The 26,461-nt window shown below is 36.1% G+C and overlaps 1 protein-coding gene across 14 annotated transcripts in view; it reads right to left on the bottom strand.

Moving 5' to 3' along the window:
* ERC2 (ELKS/RAB6-interacting/CAST family member 2) overlaps positions 1-26,461 on the bottom strand; it is a 402,457-nt gene that overhangs the window by 312,334 nt on the left and 63,662 nt on the right. For all 14 annotated transcript variants that reach the window (XM_026792408.2, XM_074549878.1, XM_074549880.1 and 11 more), the window contains 2 exons: positions 9,391-9,465; positions 2,628-2,783 (listed from right to left, as the gene is read on the bottom strand). In XM_026792408.2, coding sequence (XP_026648209.1) covers positions 2,628-2,783; positions 9,391-9,465 — 231 coding nt within the window. The remainder of the gene's footprint in view (positions 1-2,627; positions 2,784-9,390; positions 9,466-26,461) is intronic.

The following is a 26,461-nucleotide window of genomic DNA, read 5'->3' as shown; positions in this document are numbered from 1 at the left end:
TTTTTGCTGTATCTGAAGTGATGTGGAAGACCAACTGTCATGATTCAATGAAACCTCATGATCTCATATAATACAACAAAACATTTTTATACTTTATAAGGACTAAAACGAAGATAACCTACAAGTCTGGATGTAAGTGTTGTAGCACCAAAAACCTCCAAGTTTGTCCTCTGACCCTGACCTTCCCACTATCTCACATATTTCATGTGTGTAATTTGCCTGTCACCACTTTTTCAACATTGCCCAATATGATCTTGCTTCACCTCCTTTCCTGAAACCCTAATTCCTTTTTCTTCCTTCTCAATTTACAATTCTGTCACCTCCTGTAATTTCAGTTCTTTAGAACCCATTAATTTTCCATTTCCAGAAAACCATAATGGGTGTTCTTCTGTTATTTTTTCACACCAAATTCTTATGTGACATTATGCAGAGTAACCAGAAAACAAAGGGAGAAAAAATCAAAGCTTTTCCTCTGAATTTTGCACATTAAAATTAATGGGCTAAATCTTTCAATAAGTAATTCCATTAAATGAAACTATGCTGATTAATACATCATAGGATTTGTTGTGATGCAACAAATGACTTTGCTTTTTGAAGTGAAGGATTTAAGAAAAGGAGTAGCAATGCACATCATGTGCCTGCATACAGCAGACCCTACAAGTCTATCAGTAGATTCTACAAGTTATGATAGTAAAGGTCTGGTTTTCAAGTGATTGTTAAATTTCCAGGCCTACCTACACAAAAATAAAATTCTGTAGTTCTTTCTCTTTTGGTTTTTTTTCCCCTAGAGGATCTCCCAGAATTTGCATGCTTCCTCCATCTAGTAAGGAAAGCTCTTACATGCAGACCTGAATCACAGAGCACCTTATTACTGCTTTGTCAACACTTGAAACTCATCTTACTGGTAATTTGCTGAAATTGCACTAATCCACTAGATTTTCATACCCAGTGGATAGCATAAGGATTCTAATACTCAAAGGACTACTTAAATGCCAAGTGCAAACTCACACCTGAAAAAAAAACAAAAAAAAACAAAAAAACAAAAAAAAAAGCATCTGTGTTCATTTAAATATGTGGTTGACAGCCAAAGGATGAATCCTAGTAAGGGCAGAAAGTCTTCCAGAGCAGATATTCTTATTAAAAGTACATATCATCCTATATGTTTTATTTATATTCTCAATTAAGATATTTGAAGGTGCAGATCTCTTGGTCCTATGAACTTTAAGATCTGTTTTAACAACTTCTGTATTATGTGAGTAATGACAAGTTTTCTCCCTTGAAAAACTGAGCAAGGAGAGGCCTTATCAAGTGGGCAAGAAAAAAAATCTGAGCAAGTTTTCTTCCTAATTTTTACAACTTTTATTTAACTGCAAGTCATAATTAAAGTCTATATATTTGAAAGGAGTGAATAGTACTAAAAATAGTTAAGAAAAGAAACACTTCCAAACATTCTCTGCCACTCATGTAAATAAATGTTCAATATTTGCCTTCATCTAACACCTTCCCATTTATTTAAAACAAGAACAGACTGAAAACAAGTTATACTTCAAGAATAAATTAAAACTATTTAGAGCTTCAAGCACCTCAGAAGAGTTTTGTACTGTTCTTTGCCATCAACCCTGTTTATCAGAATTTATCAAGGATCTCAGGTTCAACAGATCAGGTACAGCAAGATCTGTTTGCTGACAGCTCCACAAATACTTTTCCACCTTGAAATTTTCTCAGATGAGTGATAAAAATAACATCTTCTGCTGTAAATCTTAATTTTAAGTGGAAGAAAAAGACTAGTGAAAGAAAACAGACAAAGTTTCATCAGAACATGGCATTTATCAAAGATCAGAAGGCTGTGACAAAACAATGCATATTTAATACTCTTCTCATTCATCTGCTTTCTGTGCTACAGAAATATACTGAAGCTTTTCCTCACAAAAACATCAGGAGAGTGTTAAGGTTCTAGGCTTTGTACCTTATTTTTCTATCAACAGGTTTTTGACATCCATTGGGAGTTTTGCTGTAAGTCACTAAAACTGAATTGCTTTGAAATTAATAACGTTTAGGTTAGCAAAATAATTTTCCTGATGACAATGCTACTTTAGGAGTTTTAGTTATTTTTCAGTAGCTTAAGAGCTACTTTTGTCCAACAGAATACATATGTTCTTTGATCATTATTTTTTCTTAATAAATCAGGATTAATTCCACATGGGCACTAACATTTTCATTTCTTCTGTAGCAAAAACCCTCAAACAATGAACAAGCAATAATATTTTGTGAGTTTGAAACCAGGAAATGTGTCACATCACTTCATATTTACTACCTTCCTGGGGCAGCTCCTAATAGTCTATGTACAGTAATTTGAAGTCATTAAATTGCTAGTCTTGAAAATATAAGCAGAGTAGAATTTGGTAGCACCTATGAAACAAAAGTCCTTATTGCAAAACGACATCAAAAGCTAAAATCAGATAATTTTCATTTATCCAAAATGTTTCACTCCTTCACATCTACTGATTATTATACAGTAGAGATTTAGCAAAAGGAGACATGCAGCTTCTTGCAGTGGAAATGGTCACATTAAAACTTTTCTTTCCATTATTTAAACAGTCTTAATCTCTTTTATAAATAGATCCTACCTTATTTTTCATGAACTTTGAGTGACTCTTGTAAACTTCTATTTGTTTGATTTCTTCTTCTCTGTCCTCTGTATTCAGAACTCCATTTGTCTTTAACATCTGTATTTCATCTTCCAGATCTCTTATATTGCGCTCAAGTGAAGCTATTTTTGTATCCTAGTTACAAAAAAAGAAAGTATTGAAAATTATATGAGACATATTAAAGAGTAAAAGAAGCATATCTGTACTTGAGTGAGTATCAAATAATGAGACAGCAAAAATAGATGGTACAAATAGAGAATCCACATAAACCAGAAATTATTCTATCCGTTTTAGCTTAAAGAAATGCAGAATTCAGACCAGATCTCTTTCACCATACTGGCACAGTCTGTAGAGAATACATTCTGGTCAAAATTCCGATTAATTCCTACACAGAGAAGAAGGGAGAATAGCAGATGCCCTATTTTTCCACACATGTATGAGAACAAACCTTGCTATCATCAGTAACCACCTGGGCCTGGCTGTTCTGCCAAGGCCTCAAACACCAAGCTCAGCCTGGAGCCCAGCCCAGGCCTCACCAAGGCAGAGCCATTGTGTGCTCAGCCTGAGGCTCAGGGCCCGTCTCTCTGGAGCTCTGCCTGCTCACAGGAGAGACAAAGGTTGTGTCCTCAGATATTTCTCCTTGACTAATCCAGCCACATCACTAGGAGGGGATTTAGCACTTTTTAATGTGAGTCCCAAGACAAACAAAACCACAACCACGAAAAATTTCTACATCCCGGCCAACAGCTGCCATGTGTGCCAGCACCACACTGGAAAACAGTGATAATTTTTTGTTATTTCCAGTCATTTGGGAATTGGCTAAGTCCCTTTTGTGAGAGTTAGAAAGATTACAAAAGTGATTACACAAACTTGTCACAAATTTCTGTTTGAAAGAACATTGCAGAATTACTCAATAGGAAATCTGTTCAACAAAATAAAGGATCAACCATCCATAAAATATTAGGGACTGGATAAAGTTCTTGTACCATTGAGATCAATATTCAATAAAAAAAAAAATTCAATTAAAATTTAATTTTTTTAAAAACCCACACTAAAACCACCTTAATTCACTAAGACCAGGTTATTAAGTTAGAAAGCTAATTAGGGAAAAAATACAAGTGGAATTGATCCTTTAACAGGGCCAAGCTAAGCATGAATTAATGCAACTTTGTTTTTGTTGCTTTCTTTAGATTGCCTAAAAACAAGCAAAGACCCCAACTCCTGTAATAACTTCCTCCAAAACAAAGCTAGGCATCTGTAGCACTTTAAGACACAGAAGAATGTGGATGAAGTTCCAAAAAGTATCTGAATTTTTGTACTGAAGTGAAAAACAATCTCAGATTATTTTTGAAGACCACTCTTATAAATCCATATAGAATGATAGCTAAGGACTAAGCAATGTCATTTAGATAGCCCACTGTCATTCCTCTAACATTTTTGCTTTTATCTTTATAGTCAACAATAAATCTCAAACTCAGAGAAGTTTTTTCATTATTTTCTTATTCCAACAAAAATTAATTTTAAAATTAATTTCAATTCTAAAACAGGAAGCATTGATATAGAATGAAAAAAGAGAAGAATTCTCATTGAATGTTATCATTTAAAGAAGTTGCACAGAAAGAAAAATACTGCAGGAAAAGACACAGAACTCTAAAAAGCTCTCCCGACTTAAACACAACACAAAAATAATTGTAGATCTCACAGATACTATAAACAAATTCAGCCTGCTCCATTAGACTTCATTTCAGAAATATTTTCATCCTATTTTTGAAGATAAAAGCAAAACCTAAGCTTCACTACACTTTGAAATGATTTTGCAATGAAATATATTAATACTTACATGACCTGCTGTGACATGACATCTGGGAATAGTCTTCATCAAATCTGCCCAGCTAAATCTATAAGAGTCTGCTTTTTTGTACTGCCTTTGTATTTTACGTGTTTGCAAATATAATGTGGCAGAAACAATTTTAGCACAGCCTACTACACTCTTTAGAAGGTTTATACATCACAAAATAAAATTTAAGCTTTATGAGAAATAAATAACTTGTGGAAGCATTTTCTGTAGTTCTGCTTCATCATAACATTGAAATCTCTAAGGAAAAGTTTTTTTAAATCAATCTTTGCATACTATTATTGGAGATGCGTAAAAGCTATTTTCCTATGTCTTGAAAAATTGTCACTAAATTCTACATTAGCTTTTTATTGAAACAGAAGCCAGAAATTCCACAAGTTTTGTCAAACTCAAAGGTACTGTTCCCTAAGGCATGCTGGCTTGCCCAGGAAACTATAGAGGCTGGACAACTACTGGAAAGTGAAAAATGTCATAGGCCAAAAATAAAACAGAGCCCAGAGCCCCCAGTGGTAGTGCCCCAAGGGAGCTGGGCTGGCTTACAGAATGCACAGAAAGTTAGGTAGCTTTATATTTGCCAAAAGTTCTGACACATTCCCATAAAACCTCCTGATTCAGCTGAATCAGCATTTTCCCACAGAAAATTTCAACAGGAAAACTTTCAGTCTTGTTGGGCACAGGGTCCAGCAAGCTTTCAGAAACCGAAATGGAAACAGATGCAATATTTTCTTCAAACCTCTAAGATTTATCCCCATTAGCAACATGCTAAAAAAATACATAGGTCTGTCTTGAATCACAACAAAGATTCCTTTGCAATCTTTAGGAAGTAGCTTAGTATTAAATGGTACTAATAACATCTAAAACAATACAGCATTTGTTCAGATTTTTTTCAGTCAGGCCCTCTAAAACTGTTAAAAGACATAAGATTATGTAGCAGGATTTGTGACAGAGATCAGGGCACTCTTCCTAATCTATCCCCTCCTTCCAGCAGTAACCAATACTTCTTCCTTATCTCCTTTATTAGAATAGTGTTGCAGATATTCTGTGAGAGGTTAGGGCTATTCAGGTTTCTGCTGGCTGGACCTAGCAGAAACCTACCTCTTTTGGAATGTGAAAAAAACCAGTGTGTCCTGATGCTGAAGAAAACAATATTTCACAATGGAAGAAGTCTAACAAGTGAGATTCCACAACGATGTTTCAAGAATGATATCAGTGCTTACAAGACTCCTATAGTACATTTCCTGAAAACTGAGGGGCAGGAAAAGGGAAAGCATTTGTAAATAACCACAGAATCACAAAATATTCTGAGTTGGAAGGGACCCACAAGGATCAACAAGTCCAACCCTATATAATACAGCATTCCAGGCTGTCTTATTCTGAAAGGAAAAGTAATGAAATGCTACTCCTCATCATTTCAGATACATGATAAATTTAAATTATGTCTGCAAAATTTTGCTTGTAAGGCATTCAACAAGCAATCAGAAGGAAATATATGAAACTTCACATTTAATAAAGCTTGAATTTAAACACACTTATGTGCATGGACTTTCAGCAGCCCATACACAATTACCCTTACTGTATGAATTTCTACCTTGTCAATTTAATGCAGAGAATATTCAGGTTTGTCTTTGAAGATAAGGGAAGTGAAAGTTCATGCAATCTTAACAATAGAGCATGTTGCACTGCAAACACACACACTTCTCTAGAACCAAACCCATACCTGAAATATCACAGCAGGATCAATACATAAAGATGGCTCTTTCTGCAAGTAAGGTACACCACAAATATTTTCATTTTACTTTACAGCTTACATTTATAAAGACTTTATAGTTGCTAGACTCCACATGTCTTTCAATATCCTATCCTTAAGGTGAGTTCTAGACCATATTTGCAGGCAATTTCTGATTTTCTCTCTCAAGTACTGTCACTGTTTGAGTGATGATAGAATTAGACCTTAGCAACATGTAATGGCTGGGTTGGTAGCAGCATTTAAAGGTCATTTAATCCAACCCCCTGCCATGGGCAGGGACACCTTCCACTATCCCAGGCTGCTCCAAGTCCCATCCAATCTGGTCAGGAACACCTTCAGGGAAAGGACATCCACAGCTTCTCTGAGCAACCTGAGCCAGGGCCCCACCTTATTCATCATAAAATTCTGTTTCTTCATATTCCCAGTCTAAATTTATCCTATTTCAAGGTCAGGGCATAGGATGTGAATTTTCCATCTTTTTTTGTTTGCTTTTTTTTATTTTGCATGAATATACAGGAGATAAACACTGGTGAACAAGGCAGCAATTATGCAGAAATGCAATTGCTGTAAGAATAAGTAACTACTTTCAAAGCTTTAGAGAGAAATGAAGATGACAGGACAAGACACATAGTGCAGAAGATGTCTGAGACAAATAAACACAAGAAAAGATAAGTAGGAGAAATGGGTATCCTTGACTGGATGAAAGGGAATACAGACTGGGAAAAGGGACAGCAAGAATTCAGCAATGGCAAGGGACAGAAGAAAACCACAGAGAATATAAGGATTTATGAAGGAGGGAAAGCTGTATCCAGGCAGAGCCTGGGGGAGCCATGGAAGGCACTCAGACAAAAAAAAAAGTGGTGAGGGGCTGGGTGTGGTGAAAAGAAATGTAAACTGCTTGGAGTCCCTGCATGGGGGGGTGGATGGCCTGAGACTGCCACATTACAGCTTATCCTCTCCCTCCTTCCACCCTCAGCATTGCAGGGAAACAATTCCTCCAGTGCTTGATCATTCAAAACAAATGTTCCACATTTTTTCAAAACAAATGCTCTCTGGATTAAGACAATTTAAATTTACTTGAAAACATTCCAAATCTGGAACTTGTAATGAAAACTGCTGTTTAATCATGTGGATTTCAACATCTTATATTTGTCCCTTTTTCTTTTCAATATTAGGCCTATTTTAGACAGGGGCAGCCCCAAAGGGTGTGTGTTCATAGGGACAGAAAGAACTGCGTGCCTCAGAGGCAAAAAGCAGCTTTGCATCAGGACTCCAGCAACAGGATTGCAGTAGCCTCACTCACAACAAATGGAAGCTCTACTATAAAGATCTGATTTTTAAAAAGTGGAATATTGCAGCCCACCCACCTCTCCTGGGAGTCAAACAGAAAACATTTCAGTGTCTCCAGGGACAGGAGCAGCGACAGTCACCACATGTGTCACTCCTGTGTCCTGTACCCCCCATCCCTGATCTTTTCACACTTTTGGTACAGGAAGAAGAACTGAAAATTAACTTCAACATGTCCTTTACATTGTTATATAACCCATATGAAAGATTATACATTATTCTAACACATTGCTTTCGTATCCCAGAACTTTTAAATTTATAATTCTGAATATTAATAGTAAAACCAAGTTTCTCAGCCAGTATCTTACTTTCCTATTTACTTAGGGTAGCGAGTAAAATCATAGATTTCATACAAAGAGTTCTGAACTAATGTCCAAAGCAAATATATATCCAAAAATGGAATTCTGTAATCAATGTATCTTCTTTGCTACCCACATAATCCAAACTAATTATTATCTATTGAAAGACAGATACTGTATTGCTCAAGTCCTGCTGTTGTTTTAACTGTGTGTTTACCACAATGTTCAGACATGCTGAACTCATTTGCTCACAACAGAAGTCACTGGTAAAATGAGGCCTTTAATTTGCACTTCCTTTTAAGAACGAAATGAAAGACCATCATTAATGAATTTCAGGCAGCATTGCCAACTCACAAATTATCTCAAGTCTCATGGTATTTCTCTTAAAGATGAACAATCCAGACTCACAGATTATGCAAAAATATCAGTTTTCACTTTTTAAATTATGATTTTTATTCCTTGTTATTGTGGAGGGGAAAGCCACAACACTTTAGTAATATTATATAACAAAAAGAATAAACTATAGTCAGGACTAAGAGAGCTGTTTCATCAAATTTTGTCATACCTGCTGATGCAAGTACTATCTTCCTTAGGTTGGCAGTAAAATTATGGCCTAATAACAACCAACAGAAGAACTGGTTTAAAGGTTTGAGGAGGAAAACATTTTACATTAACCATTTTATTCCTTGTACTTTGGATCTCCCACACACACACCCTAGTCTTTTTAAAAAGCAATATTCTGTTCTCTTTTTTCAGCAATGCTACACTTGATCTTTTAATCAATTTTATTTAGAAAACAGACCAGGAGAAGTAAGTACTAATTACTCCTAGCTACATAACAAAATTAATTGACATGGTAAAGAAAGCATTCAGTAACTAATGAGTAGAAGTCATAAATCAACACTTGCTAGGCAGCTGTCACAGCTGCTTGTTCACTCCCCCTCAGTGGGATGGGCGAGAGAACCAGAGAGAAGTGAGAAAACCCATTGTTTGAGATAAAGCTGCTATAATACGTAAGGCAAAGCTGTGCATGCAAGCAAAGCAACACATGGAATTCACGCACTGCTTCCCATGGGCAGGAAGATGCCTGGCAGTTTTCAGGAGAGCTCATCAGGCATTAGAATTATTTGGGAGCACAAATGCCTGACTCTGAAGGTCCTCCCTCTCTTCAGTTTGTGGAGGCTGAGCGTGACACGACAGTATGGATTATCCCTGTGGTGAATTTGGGTCAGCTGTCCTCACTGTGCTCCCTCCCAGCCTCTCCCTACTTGCACGGTGGGAGCAGAGTGAGAAACGGGGAAAGCTTTGACTCTGTGTAATCCCTGTTGGACAACAGCTAAACATCAGCATGTTACCAACACTGTTTTCAGTCTGAATTTCAAAACACAGGACCAGACAGGTTGCTATGGGGAAAACTAACTCCATCCCAGCTATATCCAGCACACGAGTTCATGCTGCAGAAATTACACAGAGGGAAAGATGCAAAGACCATACCTTCATCTCGATGACTGTCTGCAGAGCCTTCGTCTTCGCTGGCTCAGGCTGAAGTTGGGTTCTTCTGTGCAGTTCCTGTGGAGGGACACGATAGAAATAGGCTTGACGACTCATCTTTCCATTATTTTAACCACCCACATGAACTCATTGCAACAAAATAAAAGTCTGATGGCAAGAAGCAGGTAACTGCAAGTGCTACAGGTGCTGCCCTGGCTGTATCCCCTCTGCCACCACTGCACTCCCTGTCTTGTGTTACAGCCAACTCTGACAGCACATGCGCTATTTCTGAAACCCCTTATCAATAATTAACGGCAGGCGTGACAACCCAGCAAGGAATTTCTTAGTCCAGATACACCGCTGCTGTTGCTGCTTAAACAACAAAACTTTATTTAATTCTGTTACTGCTTCAAACACTGATAAGTGTTAAATTTTTTACTGCGGTTTCTTCCTAATTTTTCCTCTATTGTCTGAAATAAGCAATTTAAACACATTATATTCAAATTTGACATTTTAAGGATAATAATTATGTAGTGGGCTGACGCAGCACACGCTACAGTAGCATTAACATTTCAGTTTTCACATTTTCCTACTGGTTTTTATGCATCTTAATCCACAGGCAAAAGAAAAATAGATTGCATTGGTTAGGACAAAGTTAACAGTACCAATCCATACTGGTCTTTATAAAAACAATAATTAAAAAAAACCCACAGGAGTATGAAGACAGCATGAAACCAGAGTGGCATCTTGACACATCCTGATAAAAAACTCACATAACTACCTGGAAAAAAAGTAGTCAAGATGTGACAAAACACTTTTATTTGAGAATCTGGTGATGCTTATTCCCTTCCCATAGACCATCTGAGAAGTTTATTAATAGAAAAACCTGAAACAGGACAGATATTGTCCCATTTCTGCTCCTTTGGAGTCCTTCTGCTCTAAAAGATGGAGTGCCATCCATGAGGTCTTTATGTCCTAGTTCCTTCTCTTTCAGTGCTTCACAGACTCCTGAACTAACCTTGTAGCCAAGAAAAAAATGTTTATCCTTTAGGCCAAGGAGCCAAGGTCTTGCATCCCTTATAACCCACAAGTTTAAAAGTCATTTTTTTGTATCACAAACTATCAATTAGTTTCTTCTTCTATGTAGCAACAAACATATGGCTTATTCATAACTGTGAGAAACAACTGCTCTCAAAGACTAATTACTGTAGGTTATTAAAGTGAAGCCTACTTCTAATAAACATCTTTATAAAATACACTGAAAAATGTGCAGCCTAATGTACTAAAATAACTGCAAGTGACATATTAGTATACTCAACACTAAGTCTGAACAGTTTTTTATTACATTAAATATACTGCAGGTACATATACATATATTTAAACTACCTTTAACAGATAACAGCTTATAATTTTGCTTTTATGCATTTTTCAAATGCTTTGGCATTAATGAAATTCTTTCTGCATTTATGAAATTGTATATCTGATTGGACCTTTTTCCTTGTGGTTTTTGTAATTTAAATGCAACTCTCCATATTACAAAAAGAAAGAAATCTCTGCAAATCACCTATGCAAGGAATCACTCAATTGCCACCAGCTGTTTTTCTTAGATGAAGCAAGTACCCTCACTGCACAAATGTTTTAAAAAATAAGAGTACGTAATGAATTTGTCATACAGTTACACAAAAGAATAGTTGGCCAGTCATACCACTATCAGATCAGCAAAAATTACAGCTAATTCTGAGACCAGACTTTGCTCCCCAGGGCCATATAAACTGAGCTGGAATATAAACAGGATTCCACACATTGCCCAGGGAGACAAACCAGAGTTTCCACCCCCTTAGCCAGAGATGTATAGACTGCCAAAGATGCGTACTCCGAGATGTCTATCATAGCATGAAGCCTTGCCTCATAATGCTTTTCCTGTTTGCTTTATGAATCAATCTGATGCTGGCTGACTTAAAAGCTTTTCTTCTCTATCCCTGATGGTAAAATGAAGCAGACTTTAGGATTCTGGAGAAGATCAGAAAATGACTCCCACTTTATTATTTTGTGTGGGTTTTCTTCCAATCAGATTCAAATGTTTGGAGACTCCCACAAGGCTCAGTTCTTGAATTTATGTTGTTCTATGTATGTGTTTTTTCATTTGGGGTGCCTGATTCAGGGATATACTTTTGGGGTACTAATTTAAGGATACACTTTATGTGCATGATGCCTTACCCTGATTGTTTTACTCTCTGAGGTCATCTGGAGGCTTTCAAATTTGCCTGAACAGCTAAGCAAGAGATATTCTAGAGATTTCAGAAAGTCCTCATAGCCTAATGAAACCAGGTTTTTTTCCATTACATCATTTCTGGAATTATGTCTATTTCTTGTTTTCAATTCTTTTAATAAAAAGCCCAGGGAGACAAATAAGAAAATGTGGGGGAAAAAAAAAAATCAAAAACTTACTAGGGATAGTTTATTTTAACCTAAACTGTATTGAAGGGAACTCTTGATTCTAATATCCATGAAAAAATTCTTGTGTCATCATTTCTGCAACAATCAAAGCCTATACTAAAAATATCTCAGAGATGCAATCATTTATAAAATTAGATTTTCTTTATACCTCCTCTATATGACACCTGATTCTGAGCAACCATTTTGCACATGCAAATTAATTATAACTAATGTGTAACCAAATGCCCACACCTTGTATTTCCTGATGATACTTAGTTGTCAAGGTGATTAATGCACCCACTCAAAACTAGCAGGTAATCAGGTCTCCTTCACATGAAATTTACTTTAATAGTCTTTGCTTTCAAACTAAAATGAGCTTCAATCCAAACTTGGTCATTGCTTTCTCCTTTCACAATATTAGGTTAGCATCTTGTCTTGGCCCCAGAAGTAACTTTAGCACACAATCTTAATGCTAACTTAAACACAAAAAACAAATCCAAAGGGGAGACAGATTGTAAACATAATCTTAAAATACTGGTGAAATATGAATTCTACCCTTTAATTCAGAAATTGATAAGAAGATACAGCAAGATTTTGTCATAAATCACTGGTGCTGAAAATCCTCACTACCTAGCATAATCTGAAATTTATACTAGTTACCCAAATAAATCTGTGGGTTTATCCCAGCTTTATTAAAAGACACTTCATCCCTTGGCGGCAGGAAAGCCAAGGTGCTGCAAACTGATCTTTCTTTACTCTGTTTCTGAAGTAGTTTATTAATGTTCCCAAGACATCAGTGACTGTGTTGTTCTCATTCAATGATACCAACACTGTCAATGTAGCTCAAGGTTTTACATTTATTTGCACAAAATTGCCTAAAAAATGACACAAAGTGCTAGAAAGGAAATTTAAAAAACAGAAAAATATGCAGTTTAGAGATGGTGTGAAACTGTGTCTGCATTGGAAGAAGAAAGAAAAACTATTAAAGAAGGCATTATAAAAACTGGCATGAGCAACCACTGTGTCAGGAAATGCAGCTTTTTGCCTTCACAGACAAAATGTACAAATCTGCAAATCACAGCAGACAATGGCATAAGAGCTGCTAGTTCTCTCAAACACCTCCGAGCACACTGGTTCCATTCCTCTGGAAAAGAAAGCCTTGATAGTTCTTCTACAGGATCAGCTTGTCTGAACTTTAAAATTTAGATCAGCAGTATTTCAATATTTCAACCAATCATTTAGATAAAAGCACAGCACTTACCAGAAGTGTCTAAACAGTAGGGTTTCTTTAGCCAAAAATACCATTAGAAATACTGATCAAATTCAATTGAACCAGAATACTAGAAAAATGGAACATACAGGAATTGATTCCTTCTTAACATACAGACCTATCTGCTGCTTTCTAACTCTTCACACCCACCCCCAGCCAAAATAGCCTCACAGTAATTAAAATTAAAGTAGATTTAAGAAATCCTGATCAAACTCTTTGTCTTTCTGGAAACCATAAACTGACTACACAAAATTCCCAGGTCTGTCTCCAGTGTGCAGGAAAAAGCACCCCTTTTATTGGAAAGGATTCTAAAAACCGTGTTACCATTAATTCTCTTTTAAAAATTCACCATTGTAGGTATTTGAACTCTGGGAGAACCTGTTAAAGAAGTTTTGTCAAATTCCAACAAATTTTATAGCTTGAAGAAATGAAAATGTGTCTATAAGAACATGAAATGAAAAATCAGAGGAAATATGAAGAGCTGATAGCTACAAGAGTTCTGCAGAGATTTTTCTTTGTAAATTAGGGGCACTAAAAGTTTTTAAATTCTCAGAGTTAAGCAAAATACTCAGATGCATGCCTAATTCTCTCTCCGTATTTTGTTTTAAATAAACAGATATGAATTTTGATGAATATGAAAGAAACTACATTAATCAGGGACCACCACCAAACTATAAAACAAAGGTCAGAAGTACATCATGACAGACAAGTCCAGCAATTATCTCAGTGGCCTCTGTACTACTTTTGAACAATGGGTCTAACACCATCCCTGGCCTACATTCTAAAACTTGGAGATGTAAAGAAGAGCAGGAGGGAGAAAGGAAAAGTTTTTACACCAGTTGAAAACCCACATTGAATCACGAGCCAAAATATTTCTTTGCAACTATCAGACTTCCATTTATTCCTGAACTCATGCATATAAGAGGGGCTTATGAAGTTTTACTAACATACCTAAGGACAGACTATGAGGAAAAATAATCTGAGATTTAAGAAATTCAGCTTTTCTTTGACCTGTATGTCAAAAACACCTTAAGCAACCAGATGCGTTGTCATACTGGAAGTTTGTCCTCTGGCAAGAGACCACATACAAAAAGTTTCAAGTGAAAACAAGGTTTGTATATGGAGCTTGAAATGCATGTGGGACAATTTAGTTTGTAATTGAAAGCACACAGAGTGTTTTCTGAAAGGAGCTACTGAAACTCCACTTTTACCAGAATTCTTGAAAATTTATTTCTTTTCTTTGTAGAAGGAATAAAACTCCTAGGGGATCATTTCTGTTTTGCACAGTACCATTAATCTTTTGTCCTCTTACCAAAATTACTTCCCCAATTTTAGAAAAAGGGAAGAGTTATTGCTTTACACATATTTTCAGAAAAAGAAACCTTGACAATAAACAATTTTCTCCCTTTTCACCATTTTCTTTAAGAAGGCGTACCAAAATGCTTGAGTGTCTGCAGTAAAGGAAGGCCATATATTTGTTTTCGGGTGTAGTCCATTAGAATCAGTAAACAGATGTTCCAACTGCTGCTTACACTTCTGCAAAGCAAATACACTCTAGAAACATCTTGGCTAAAAATTTTTCTCTTTTAGGTGCATATGAAGCTTTAAAACTGCATGGAAAAATATGCCTTTTTTTAAAAAGCTAAATGTTTAAATAGTCATTTATTAGTAACTCAGGTGCACTAAAAAGAGTCACTTAATTTGAAGTAGGACACATAAATGAAACATCGTTGGGAGTTATAAACCAGAATTTTTAGCTATTTGGTTTTGGGTGTGGGGATCTTGTTTTAGAAGACTATCTTTTATTAAAATCACATCTTCAAATTGTTAAAATGCAAAATCCTTGTTACAAATCTTTTGTGTAATCCATAGAGTTTAAAAAAATCCTTGTCCAACAAATCCATTATTTTAAAGACTTATTTCCACTACTTCCCTCCCATTCAGAAGCTTGAGCGCACAAAGAACTTTTTAATAAGGCTGAAAAAGAAAGAAATATCCCAGAGTAAGTGTAGAGTAAGTGTAACACTAACCATGGAGGAATAATGGAATTCCACCTTAGGGTGTAACTAAGAATAGACTTCCCTTGCTCCTGCCATCAAAAGCACACAGGCAACGCTTCAAAGAGTAAAGTCACAGCAAAGACTCCTAAATACAATCCCAAGGTCCAGAACACACAGTAGAGATGTTGCTGTGTGCCAGCTCCACTCTTCATAAATAACAAAAAACCAAAGCCATCTAAACACGGACAGCACTGCTAGATAGGAAGTTACCAGCAGTGCCAACACACAGTGCTTGTGGTATTTCTACAGCCACTTCATCTAAATAGAGGAAAGCAGTTTTCCAACAGTTCTTTCCATGCTCACACAGCTAACCTCCTGATGGCTTCCTTAAACAAGCTGAAAGCTAAGAGCTCTGTCCTAGAAAAACAAAAAGACAAAGGGTGATGTCCTGTTAAGTGCTTTCCCCACCTTCCAACCTATGCACAACACAGTAATAGTTGTTTAATTTCTGCTCTGCCCCAGTGCTCCTCTTCAGCCTGACTGCAGATGCAAAACCAATTTAAATTATTAAATTAAGAACCTAGTTTTCAAATGGCAGAAAAGTAGCCCTGCCAAAGCCAGGCTCACACTCAACAACTCGAAGCCAGAAATACTACATATTTCACACACTTGCTGCACAGAGTTCTTAAGGTTACTGCATAACTGTTAGCGGGTGTTAGCATGCACAGAACTTCAAACAAGCGTTCACTTTTCTGGTAGAAATCCTTTTATAAACTTCACATTGAGCAAACATCAATCACTGCAAACAGCCTGAGCCAACCCAGGGGAGTGCTGGCCCACCCCCATGTTGCAGTAATACTTCAAATTTATTAGCATGGCACTTTTTAATTTTGAAAAGCATAGTTGTACCTACTAATGCCCAGACTTATTAATGGATAGACTCTTTTGTTATAACCTTTTCTAGCCTATGTTTTCCTGTCTCTTTTCCCTTCATGTGGACTTGGTGAAATCACTAGCTAAAATAACTTATGGGTTTGATTTTCAGTTCCCTAATTCTCCAGGAAGTGCTTTTCTAAATATGGGTGGGTTTTACTTACATGCATTTAAAATTACTGCTGGCTTAGGCTATTTAGTATTTAAACTTAATCAGCAAAGCCAGCAAACATCAGAGTTAATAAGACTTCAAATGTGTAAGTTTATTGGCTCTGTGGTACATCAAGCTTTTTAAAAACACAAATTAAGTTTTGTGACAATATTTGTGGCATCCAAGGGCCATATTGAGATAAATACTATCCAATACCTCGATCAATGGGATTGAGCCCAGCCTCAGCAAACTCACAGATGGCACCAGGCTGTTGTTTGGGAAGGGATGGTGAGAGGGGCAGTGACAGGCTGCAGGCATGTGCCCCTGGGAACCCTCAAGGGCCAGGTCCTGCACCTGGCTGGGATCAATGCCCAGTATCAGAACGGGCTGGGTGATGAGCGTGCAGAGCAGTGCTGCAGAAAAGAAGTGCAGATAGTGGTGGATGAAAACTTAAGATATTATTTTCTAACAAAGATTACAGTTATCATATCATCATGTAACAGAATGTCAAAGCTCTCAGTTAACAACATTATCTCCCCTAGAAATGTCATCCCTACATTCCCAGTGTTCTATATAGCTGTTAGGTTATGCAAATGTACAACAGAGAGGGACATGAGAGCAGTACCCTAAAGAGATAAGACACAGATAGCCTTTCACACAATTTGAGTGCTTTGGCGGGTCGGCATTTTGGTTTGGTTTTTAAAAAAAAAAAAAAAAACACAACTTGTAAATAGCATGCTTTTAAACCTAAAGCTAAAATTTTATGCTTGTCAAAAGAGCTCACCACACCACAATCTCGCTAAAAAAAAAGAAAGGAAGAAATTAGTTTGCATTGCCCTTTAAAACAAAATCCTATTTTTGGATCTGCCAGAAACTGAATTTAAGGCACCACCAATTCAATGCAGCTCTGCCTATCAGTTGAGATTTGCCAACCAAGTCAGTCTTTCTCAAGAGGGAAGAAGTGGGGGTAATGTATAAACATTTGAGAATGTAGAACACTTATTTCACTCTGAAATTACAGGAACACATTAAAATCAGAAAAATAGAGTTGATTGTATATGAGAATATTGGAGTGAAGGAAACAACACCAACGTCCTCTACAACTGCCTTGATGCATAGACTGTGTTGTACCACAACTCAAGAAAAGAACTCTTCAAATCATATAGGAAACAACCTGCCCAGGTAGTTTACTGATTATTTAGTTATATTCTATGAAGTTTTTCAAGAGTCTCTTAAAGTGAAGCTCATATATCAGCTCACTATAATTTAAAAAAAAAGAAAAAGGAATAAAATCCACTTAGCACCTGCTCTGACTTTTTTTCCATTGCCTGGGAAACTAAGTGTTGCTTGGTAACTCAAATCCATCTGTTCAAATTTCCTCTTCCATTTTTATCAGAACAGAAAAACCCACACATGAACTGAAAATATGATCAGAAAAAAAAAAGAAAAAGAACACAACAAAAACCTATTTTATCACTGCATAAAACATAGAACAGTTCCTTATCTGTTTTTAAATTATGGCAGAGTGAAAAGTGTCTGATGTTGCCTCTTAGGAACAACAACACTTTGTACCACGGATAACTTTTAAGAATGGGAAAAGAAATTCTTTATTTTATTCCTTTTCCTTACCTCAGGGCAACACAAGGAGCAAGACACCACTTCCTCACATAGCTCAGACTTCACATTTCCTGTATCTACATGCTGCCATGAATACCTATAGACCAGGGGCTGAGGGACAGTTTAAAAACTACTTCCCTGTGCATCAGTACTCAAAATAAATGCTGCATGCAGAGATACTATAAATATATCCAAATGCTTAGCTTTTTTCCAGAGATGTAAATGACAATAATCTTGACCAAAATTTGTATTATTTGTTGTGATTAAAAACAGATCTTAAAAGAGAATTTTCAAAACTTTGTGAATCCATGTAATGATGATTACATAGGTTAAGACTGGAAAACTGGCAAATAGAGAAAAACTGCATGTAAATTCTGTACAGAAGGCATGATTACATGTATTTTTAAAAATCCACCATGTTCCAAACAGAAGTGGCAGCAATAACAAAACACTGTTATTTATGTTTTCCATGTTTTACATTTTTTTTAGGCACAAAACTTACCTCAGTATAGTTATAGGGTTTGGTTTGTTTTGATAACTTTTGGAGTCACTATTACACAGAAAGCCTGAACACAGCAGGTACAGTTTCAACAAAAAAAACTGCCTTAATATACTGAGAAAAAAAAAATTCATGCTATGTATTATCTGATTTCTGTATCTTTTTTTTACTCAACAACTTGGAATTACTGCTATTATAAATACCTTTTGTCATATTTGTTTCAAAAGAGGGGCAGAGTCAGCTCAAGGCTTTCCAGAGTAATACATTGTTTCAGGAGAACTTTATAAAGAAGACTGTTTAATGTTTTCTTCTCTGAGCCAGACTGTCCTTCTGAAGAACACCTCTCTTTTATGTGGAGCATAGGACACTGTAATGATCATGACCAGCCCAGAGGTACTGCAGGGACCTCAATTCATACTCAAGAAGGAGCTTTCTCTTTTTTATAATTTCTCTTTGCCTTGTACATTGAAATTAGAGCTTAATTTATCTCAGTCTAAGCAAGTATGGAAGCATAGACAAGACACCATCAACCCTTTCAAGCTCTGGTTCATAAATTGAAGAATATATAAAAAGCAGAGAGGTTACAGCAGCCAAAAGTTTCAACTTAAGTGGTTTTGAACTTCTAGAATAAAAAAGTCTATAAATTAATTCCTCCTCCCTTGCAGGATTTGCACATATTGATCAGCAGCATTATTAAATAGACATCTACATGGACCTTCACATACCTGTATACCAAAGTATGAAATTTATACAGGTGCATATAGATATCACAATATCAGTTGCTATTCCACAAAATGGTCATTTTGAATCATCAAAGTGGCAAACTTTCCACTCTTTGTAGGAAACCAGAACAGTTTATTCAGCCCACGGTCTCTTCCTTTCTGCTTACTGGACAGTTATGCACATCACTACCATTTCCATTGAAAACTTCAGCTCACCACTAATCAAAAGACCAAAAGCACAATAATTTTACATATAAAAATACAGACATTTCCCATCCGTCAGCAGATACATCCTGTCACTAAGCTATTCCAACAGCATTTTGATCATCCATTATATCTACTTGTCATTTAAGGCGGGAGGGAAGGTCAGAGCACACGTTCAGTGTTTCATACAGAGCTACCCCATCCACCCACTCTGACGATTGCACAGCCCCAGCAGTCCCACTCAAGAGCTGTTTCCTCATCAGGACAGGGAAAGACAACTCATGGGACACCTAATGTGCCAGGAGCAATCAGGATCCACAGTTTTAGGAATCCACAGTGGTGCCTCCTTCCAGGATCAGGAAAGCACACACAGCGCTCCCCCCTTCAGCTTTGAGCAGCACAGGGATACGCTGCACTGCTTCCCAGGGGAGTGCTCTTGGCTAGAGATTCCTTTTATTTATACCAGTTGGATGAACAAGTCTAACTCATTATCTATGAAAATACTTCTGAACTAGAGAAATTATTTTGATTCTATTTTGATTCAAACAGCTTGTGATCCCCACAACAGGCAAAAGTCTCATTGGTAAGCAGAGATACGTAAAATAGAAACAGAATTCTCAACATGCTAAAAGACTTGTTAAAGTCATTGCAGGCAATAAGCCATTTCTTCAAGGTTTGTCTTACACTAAACATGTTCTCTAGTACAGCTACAAGCTGAAACTCCACTTCAGAACACTTTTTGCCCTCTACAAATGCCAAAAACATAAAATACCAGTAACAGAAATGAGAAAGGATATGCAATAATACAAGCAAAATGACCAATAAAAGTGTTGGTTTACTTCTCCATTCTAACTACATGAAAAAGAATGGTTTTATAAAACTGTAAAACTACCTCTAGTTTGACAAGGAAATTTGCAACAGCACGGGTTGGCAGAAGAATCTAGTGTTACTATGGAGATTTGATTTGTAGAGTTTCACTTCTAAAGCACAATTCTCTTTAAAAAACACAGAATGTTGCTAAAGAATCCTTAGCCATAATGAGAAAAGCCAATCTAAAAAAATCTTGATCTCTATTTAGCACTTAATAAATGCACTAAGACTTCACAGTCTGTATACTGTTGACAAAATTAGCATAATGAAAACTTGCAGGTAAGTGCATACCAAATGAATTCTTTTCAGAATATTCTATGACCTAAAACTCATAATAGAAAACTTTAGTCTGTGTGCTGACACATGGATTGTGATGTGCATAACAAAGGAGAACCAACCTTTTCCTGTCTTTTCCATACATTTCAAAAAACATCCCACAGATATATTAATAATGTATATTATTCAGAAATAGCTGAGCAAAAAGTGCTAAATAAGTGAAAAGTACAAAATTTCACTCAACAGTTCCTTGCCAAGTCTCCACCTTAAAGACTACTATATTTTAGGTATGGAATAATTTTCTTTTATCATTTAGTCTTAAGTCTAGTTATTAGAACATCAATGTTAATGCTGTTAACTCAGTGATTATCAAGCTAACAGAAAATTTCTGTGCACTGAGGCTGCAATGAGCTATTTCCCCTCACTTAAATATATTTATGGTTCACCCATCCATCAATTTTACACTTTTCTTCTGATACTTCTGTTAGGAGTTAGGCATCTCTAAATGCTGACACTTCTCTTTAGAGATTCTGTAACTCATACTGACTATTCTTTTCTTTCCACTCTCCCTTCACACTACAGAGCAACAACTCTTAACCTCAGTACCACCTGAAATGTTTGATTTCACATTTATTTCATATTTCTTTCTCAAAGTTTTTATCGCCTTAGACAAGGTCAGTCCTAACAATTCTTTCAAATGTGGCAGTTTGTCTTCTATGCCTTCCCAAACATCCCTGTGAGGAATTTGATCTAGGCCTTCTGTAAATCACCAGGGAGTTTGAATCTGACACTGGTTAAAGCACACAGGACTCACTGAACATCCCAAATCTTCAGTCTAGATAGAAATGCCATTCACACACATTCCATAGTTTCAATTCACTGCTTAAGCTACATTTAGAAGCTCTCAACAAGTACCAATGTACCAAATTGCCACTAAATGATAAAAAAAATCTGCTAAATTACCCAGTAAGTCTATAAATTGGCAGATTTACCTTAATTTAAATATAGCAGTAGGCTGATAATAACCATTACCCAAGCTCTACTGGCATCAGATAAAAAGGCTTATAAAAAAGACATTTTGGCACAAGATAATTCAAAACAAAGAGTTCCAGATAATTTAAGGGTTAAAAACCGTAAGAGGTAGGTTAACTGCACAGAGAAGAGAGAAACTGCGTGGAATAAGAACAGAAACCTAGAGAAAAAGGTTAGCTGGTGGAAAATTGCCAACTACATAACTCTGTTGACATATTACAGAAACAATTTATTCCATAGTTTACTTACTGCATTACTTCTTGGTTAAATACTATCTGGTTATTTACAGCTCTCTATGGACTCTCACAATAGAGTCAGGCAGATTTTCTAGGCCCCTATATCTTACCACACAGCCTCCATTTTCAAAATCACTTCTTCACATATCCTGCCAATTGATGGACTTATCCCACAAACGTCAAAAATTCTTGGCATCAACTCCTACCTAAGAGCAATATCTTCAGGAACAGGTCCACAGTCAGTACCTCAGCATGCCAAAGGCTCCCTTCACAGGCATTATTCATTTTCTATCTGGATATTGCTCTGTGCCTTTTTTCAGAAGGCTGGATTTCAGGGCTGAACTCTGGCTCTCAGCAGGTCTCTGTGAACCAATGGTTTGACTCTCTCCTTATTTACATCAGCACAAGTGTAATTGCAGTCAGTGACATCACTGCAGCAAAGTCACTGCACACTAAATCATGTGCAAGCCTGTTAAGTATAACCATGAATATAAGGATCTTAATGTGTTTAGAGGCAATAAAAATGAAATGGATGTTACATTTTCATTTAGTAGCAAACATGTCAACAATAAGGCATCATTCTACGTTAGATCTCTTACTTGCACTTGTCTCTTTCACTGCTCAAGTCCTACACCACCCATATCTCTGTAAATACAGTTTTGGAAGTGTATTATTCTATAAAAAAACTAACACAGTTTCTTTGTAATTTTAATAAAAACATACTTTAAAATAACTACGTTTCATATACTTTTATTGAAAGTTCTTTGTCTTATTGCATTTGGATGACAGCATTTTCTTTAGAACAGTTTACAACATAAGGACATTTTTGTAGGAAAAAATGAGTGCAATTTAATCCTTCTTTTCACAGGCTTCTTCTAATCCTCTTATTTTTCGTGTTTTCTGGGAGAAAAACGATGGCACACAGGGTGAGCTCATCACAGGGTGACCTAAGAGAAAGAAAGGTACAATGATAATTTAATTTTGTTCATTTTACAGAGCAATTCGGTAAAATGATTGTGATTCTGTACTTCATTAATATCTACCATGTAGCATTCTAAGAAGCAGCTACTACACAGGCCTCATATCAAATGGCCAGAATTACAAGCCAAGGAACTGCATCATTACCTGCCTCCATTTAGTCTTTCAAGTTGGGATCATGAATTCCTTTTTCTGACCTTCCTCCTATGCAATGCATTTCCTACCACATGTTAAGAATCTGGAAGACAAGAAAACAGAAAAAGAACCCTAAATTGATCTGTAACTCATATCATTATCCAACCCCTTAAAACAAAAAAAAAAGTAAACTGAGAAAATAAAATATAATGATAAAGTAAATTTAAATGAAAAATAAAAAAAGAAAAATATTCCCAGATACATGCACAAATTGTTAGCTCTGTGATCACAAACATAAATATGAGTGTGACTGACAAATAATTCATTCACTGGTGCAAACTTACCACAGAAAGGCTGGTAGGACTTCTGTGGTTCACCGGGAAGAATGGGCCACTCTGAGGGCCCCCCTTTAGTTCTTCTGCTACACCCTGATCTTCTCCTCATCTGCAAATGTATGCATACAGGACAATCCCCATATACAGAATAAGTGCCATTTTATGGGGTTCTTCTGAATTAATTAATGACTGGTTCACAAAATGAGAAATGGTCAAGTTATTGAGGGTTTTGTTGCTCAGGAGTCAGACCTGAATATGGTTCAAAATGTCACTTGTTGGTTCTCTTACTTATCTGTAGGAAAAGGAACTAAATCTCAATATCCTTCTCTCTTTTCTTGAGCATATTAATGCTATCAAATTTCTGTTAGAACAGCTTTTAAAAACAGTTCTTGGAAATTCAACTCAATTATCACAACTTTTCTGGTTGTAAACAAGTAATCTGTTTATTCACAATAAACAATACTTCTGAGTTTTTCACACATTGCTGTTTTGCTTATGCATTCCTCAGGGGGTTGACTGTTGTGTTGGTTTGGGCTGGGGTTTTTTCAATAATTAAGACTCATATCAATTATTTTTACCTTAGATTACTCAACAGCCTTACTCACGAGGTAATGACTTCCTGATAGTCATATGGGTTTCCAAAACTTGTAAACCAAATATTCTAGGCACAGTGTTTAAACATGGTCATGCTCAATTGCCAACATCCAAACACCGATGTTTATATCCATATTTGGCTGTTAATCATTATTTACCTATACCCATCTGAATTGTCAAAGTTTACTTTATTGGCAATAATAAATACCAGGTAAGACAAAATGGACTCTGTACCTTGATTATTAGATTATCTCTACAAGGTCATTAAATTTGAGGTGACAGTAGACCAGAGCTATCCAGGCTGAGTGAGAAGAGACTTTGCTAAAGAACACAGCAAGAACTACTGAGACACAGCAGCAATAGCTAGAGAGAGAAACCCAAATCTAAACCAAACGATCTGAATAGTCTCATAGCTGAAAGGTGGGATATCTCAAAAGTAAGTCTCAAAGATGTGACTGTAATTTTTACGTATAGGTACTCAGAATAAAACATTTACATGAAAACGTACTTGCAACAGTGGAAGGAACTGTAGGCATTATTTTCTAAAATTTATTTCTCAAATTTTGCTCAGTGTCCTTCAACCAAAAAGAAATTAAGACCATATCCTATTAAGTTCCAAGTATCTTAAAATACCAGCAGAACCTATTCAAAGAAGCCAAGCAAAATCTGGAGCAGGTACATCTCACTGCTACTTCTCAGACCACTTCTCTGGTGATATTACATGAAAACAAAACATCTTAAATATTCTAAGTTATGAAATTAGATTTTGTCAAGACTTTAAGCAAATTCATAAAAACAGTTGTTCAAAGGATGAGAAAAAAAAACCCTGAGATTTTAATGCCAGTAATTTCCAACAGAGAACATTTAACAGAAAGCAATCTGGGCACCGCTCAGGTTACAAGTGAATGTATTTTATACTGAGGCTTTTGCATTACCGTAACACATTATCTCATATAATTAGATTTTTCCAAAACCTCTAGAAAATGAACTTTCCACATGCTCTGGATTTTTGTTTATTGCCTAAACATGGTGTGCATGAACTAAACAATGCACTGTGGTAATGGGAATTATGAAAGAGCAACACTACAGCCTAATGGCCTGTAGAAACAGTTCTGTAAAACCATCATTATCTCTAACACAATATGTCTTAAACATCTCACAGACTTTTAGTTTTGATCTTTATATCAAAAAGGGCAGAGATTAAAAAACCCCACCTAATATAAATCCCCCAAAATATCCTTAGTACTAAACTCCTTAGCTCCAAAACTATTCTGCTGCTGCTATGATAATGTACACAGTCTTAAAGTCAGTGAAGAAATTGTATTTTTCACATGCCACCCACCAAGCTGCAGTATAAGACTTTTCTGTTACTTTCTGATATTTTTGCCTTTCCTATTTTCTTGCTATTTAGCAATGAACAGATGGCCCACTAAAAAATAAATAAATAAATCACAGTCCATACTGTAACAGTCCATGAGCTACTAAAAAACAGTTTAAAACCATCTTTTAATTCAGTGCTATTTTATCTTAACACTTGAAGCAAGACAGGCTTTCTCTAAGAAGTCAAAGAATTGCTTGCTCATTTAACCCAAACTTAGAAAACAAACAAAAAAGTTAGATGTGATTTCTCAGTGCATTAAATTAGGCAAGATTAACAGATTCCTGTATAAGCACACTACATTTTGGCTCAGCTGTTATGGTACAATGACATCTAAAACAGCTTTTGACATGTGCTTTCAAGACAAAGCAATACATTGCTTCCAGTTATCACCTGTAGTGTTGACAATTATGAAAAATTAACGACACCTCATTATTTTCCCTCCTTCCTCCACGATCAATCATTACTTCAGTTCCTTTTCAAGAAATCCCCAACCAGTCCCTGAAAAATCCCAAAGAACTTTGTTCTTTACAGGTCATTTCCTGCTTTTTTATCTTGCTGGTTTCCAGGTTGGGTGAGACTCTGTCTCAGTGTGACAACATCTAAAATCTCATGTCCTTCAGGAACTTGCCAGCAACAAGAAATACAAGTGTAATGTAATAATGACTTCCAGTTCTGTCATCACATTGAACAATCCCAATACAAATTACTTTGTTCAGGTACCAGAGTGCATAAATCCACTCTTAATATACTGGTTTAACACAGCTGAGAATACAATGAATGCTTTTAAATATATTTCCTTTTCCTAGCAACCTTTTGATAGGCTGTTCACTCAAGAAAGCATTGAAAAAAACTATTTTCTGAAGTACATCTCTATAACTGCCAGGTGATCGGAAAGGCTCCACAGTTACAACATGCTCACTGTATGCACTGCCTCTCCTTCACAAGAAGTGTCAGTTTTTAAAATTTATTTTAACACCAAGAATCATGATGTATAGTGCTTCAAATCTGAAATGCTGGAAAGTACAGTTTAGATAACCAGAGCTCTGAAGGCATGCAAAAGACAGAATTAGTGCAATTTTATTTCTGAAAACAAAATAGGTGTTCTACAGCGAATTACATTCCTACACTCAAAACTTCACCATTTTCTTCTTTCTAACATTTATATAAATTTTATTGTGACACTAAAGAAAAGTTACTTTTGCATTTGAAAACGTTCATGACAGAAGCATTGGTATTATCACTGTCTCAGATTTATTAGAGCACTTTAGGATGCAAGTAAGTAAGCACTTTAGTAAGCAAGTTCAAATTTACACAGGAGAAAAAATAAAATACTCGTCTAAAAGATCTTTAAAAGAATATTTGTCTGTCTTGTCTCATCTTTTTCATGAGACGCTTCACATAGTAT

The sequence above is a fragment of the Zonotrichia albicollis genome, chromosome 12, assembly GCF_047830755.1.
Source record: "Zonotrichia albicollis isolate bZonAlb1 chromosome 12, bZonAlb1.hap1, whole genome shotgun sequence".
Lineage (NCBI taxonomy): Eukaryota > Metazoa > Chordata > Aves > Passeriformes > Passerellidae > Zonotrichia > Zonotrichia albicollis.
This window is presented reverse-complemented; position numbering and strand designations above follow the sequence as displayed.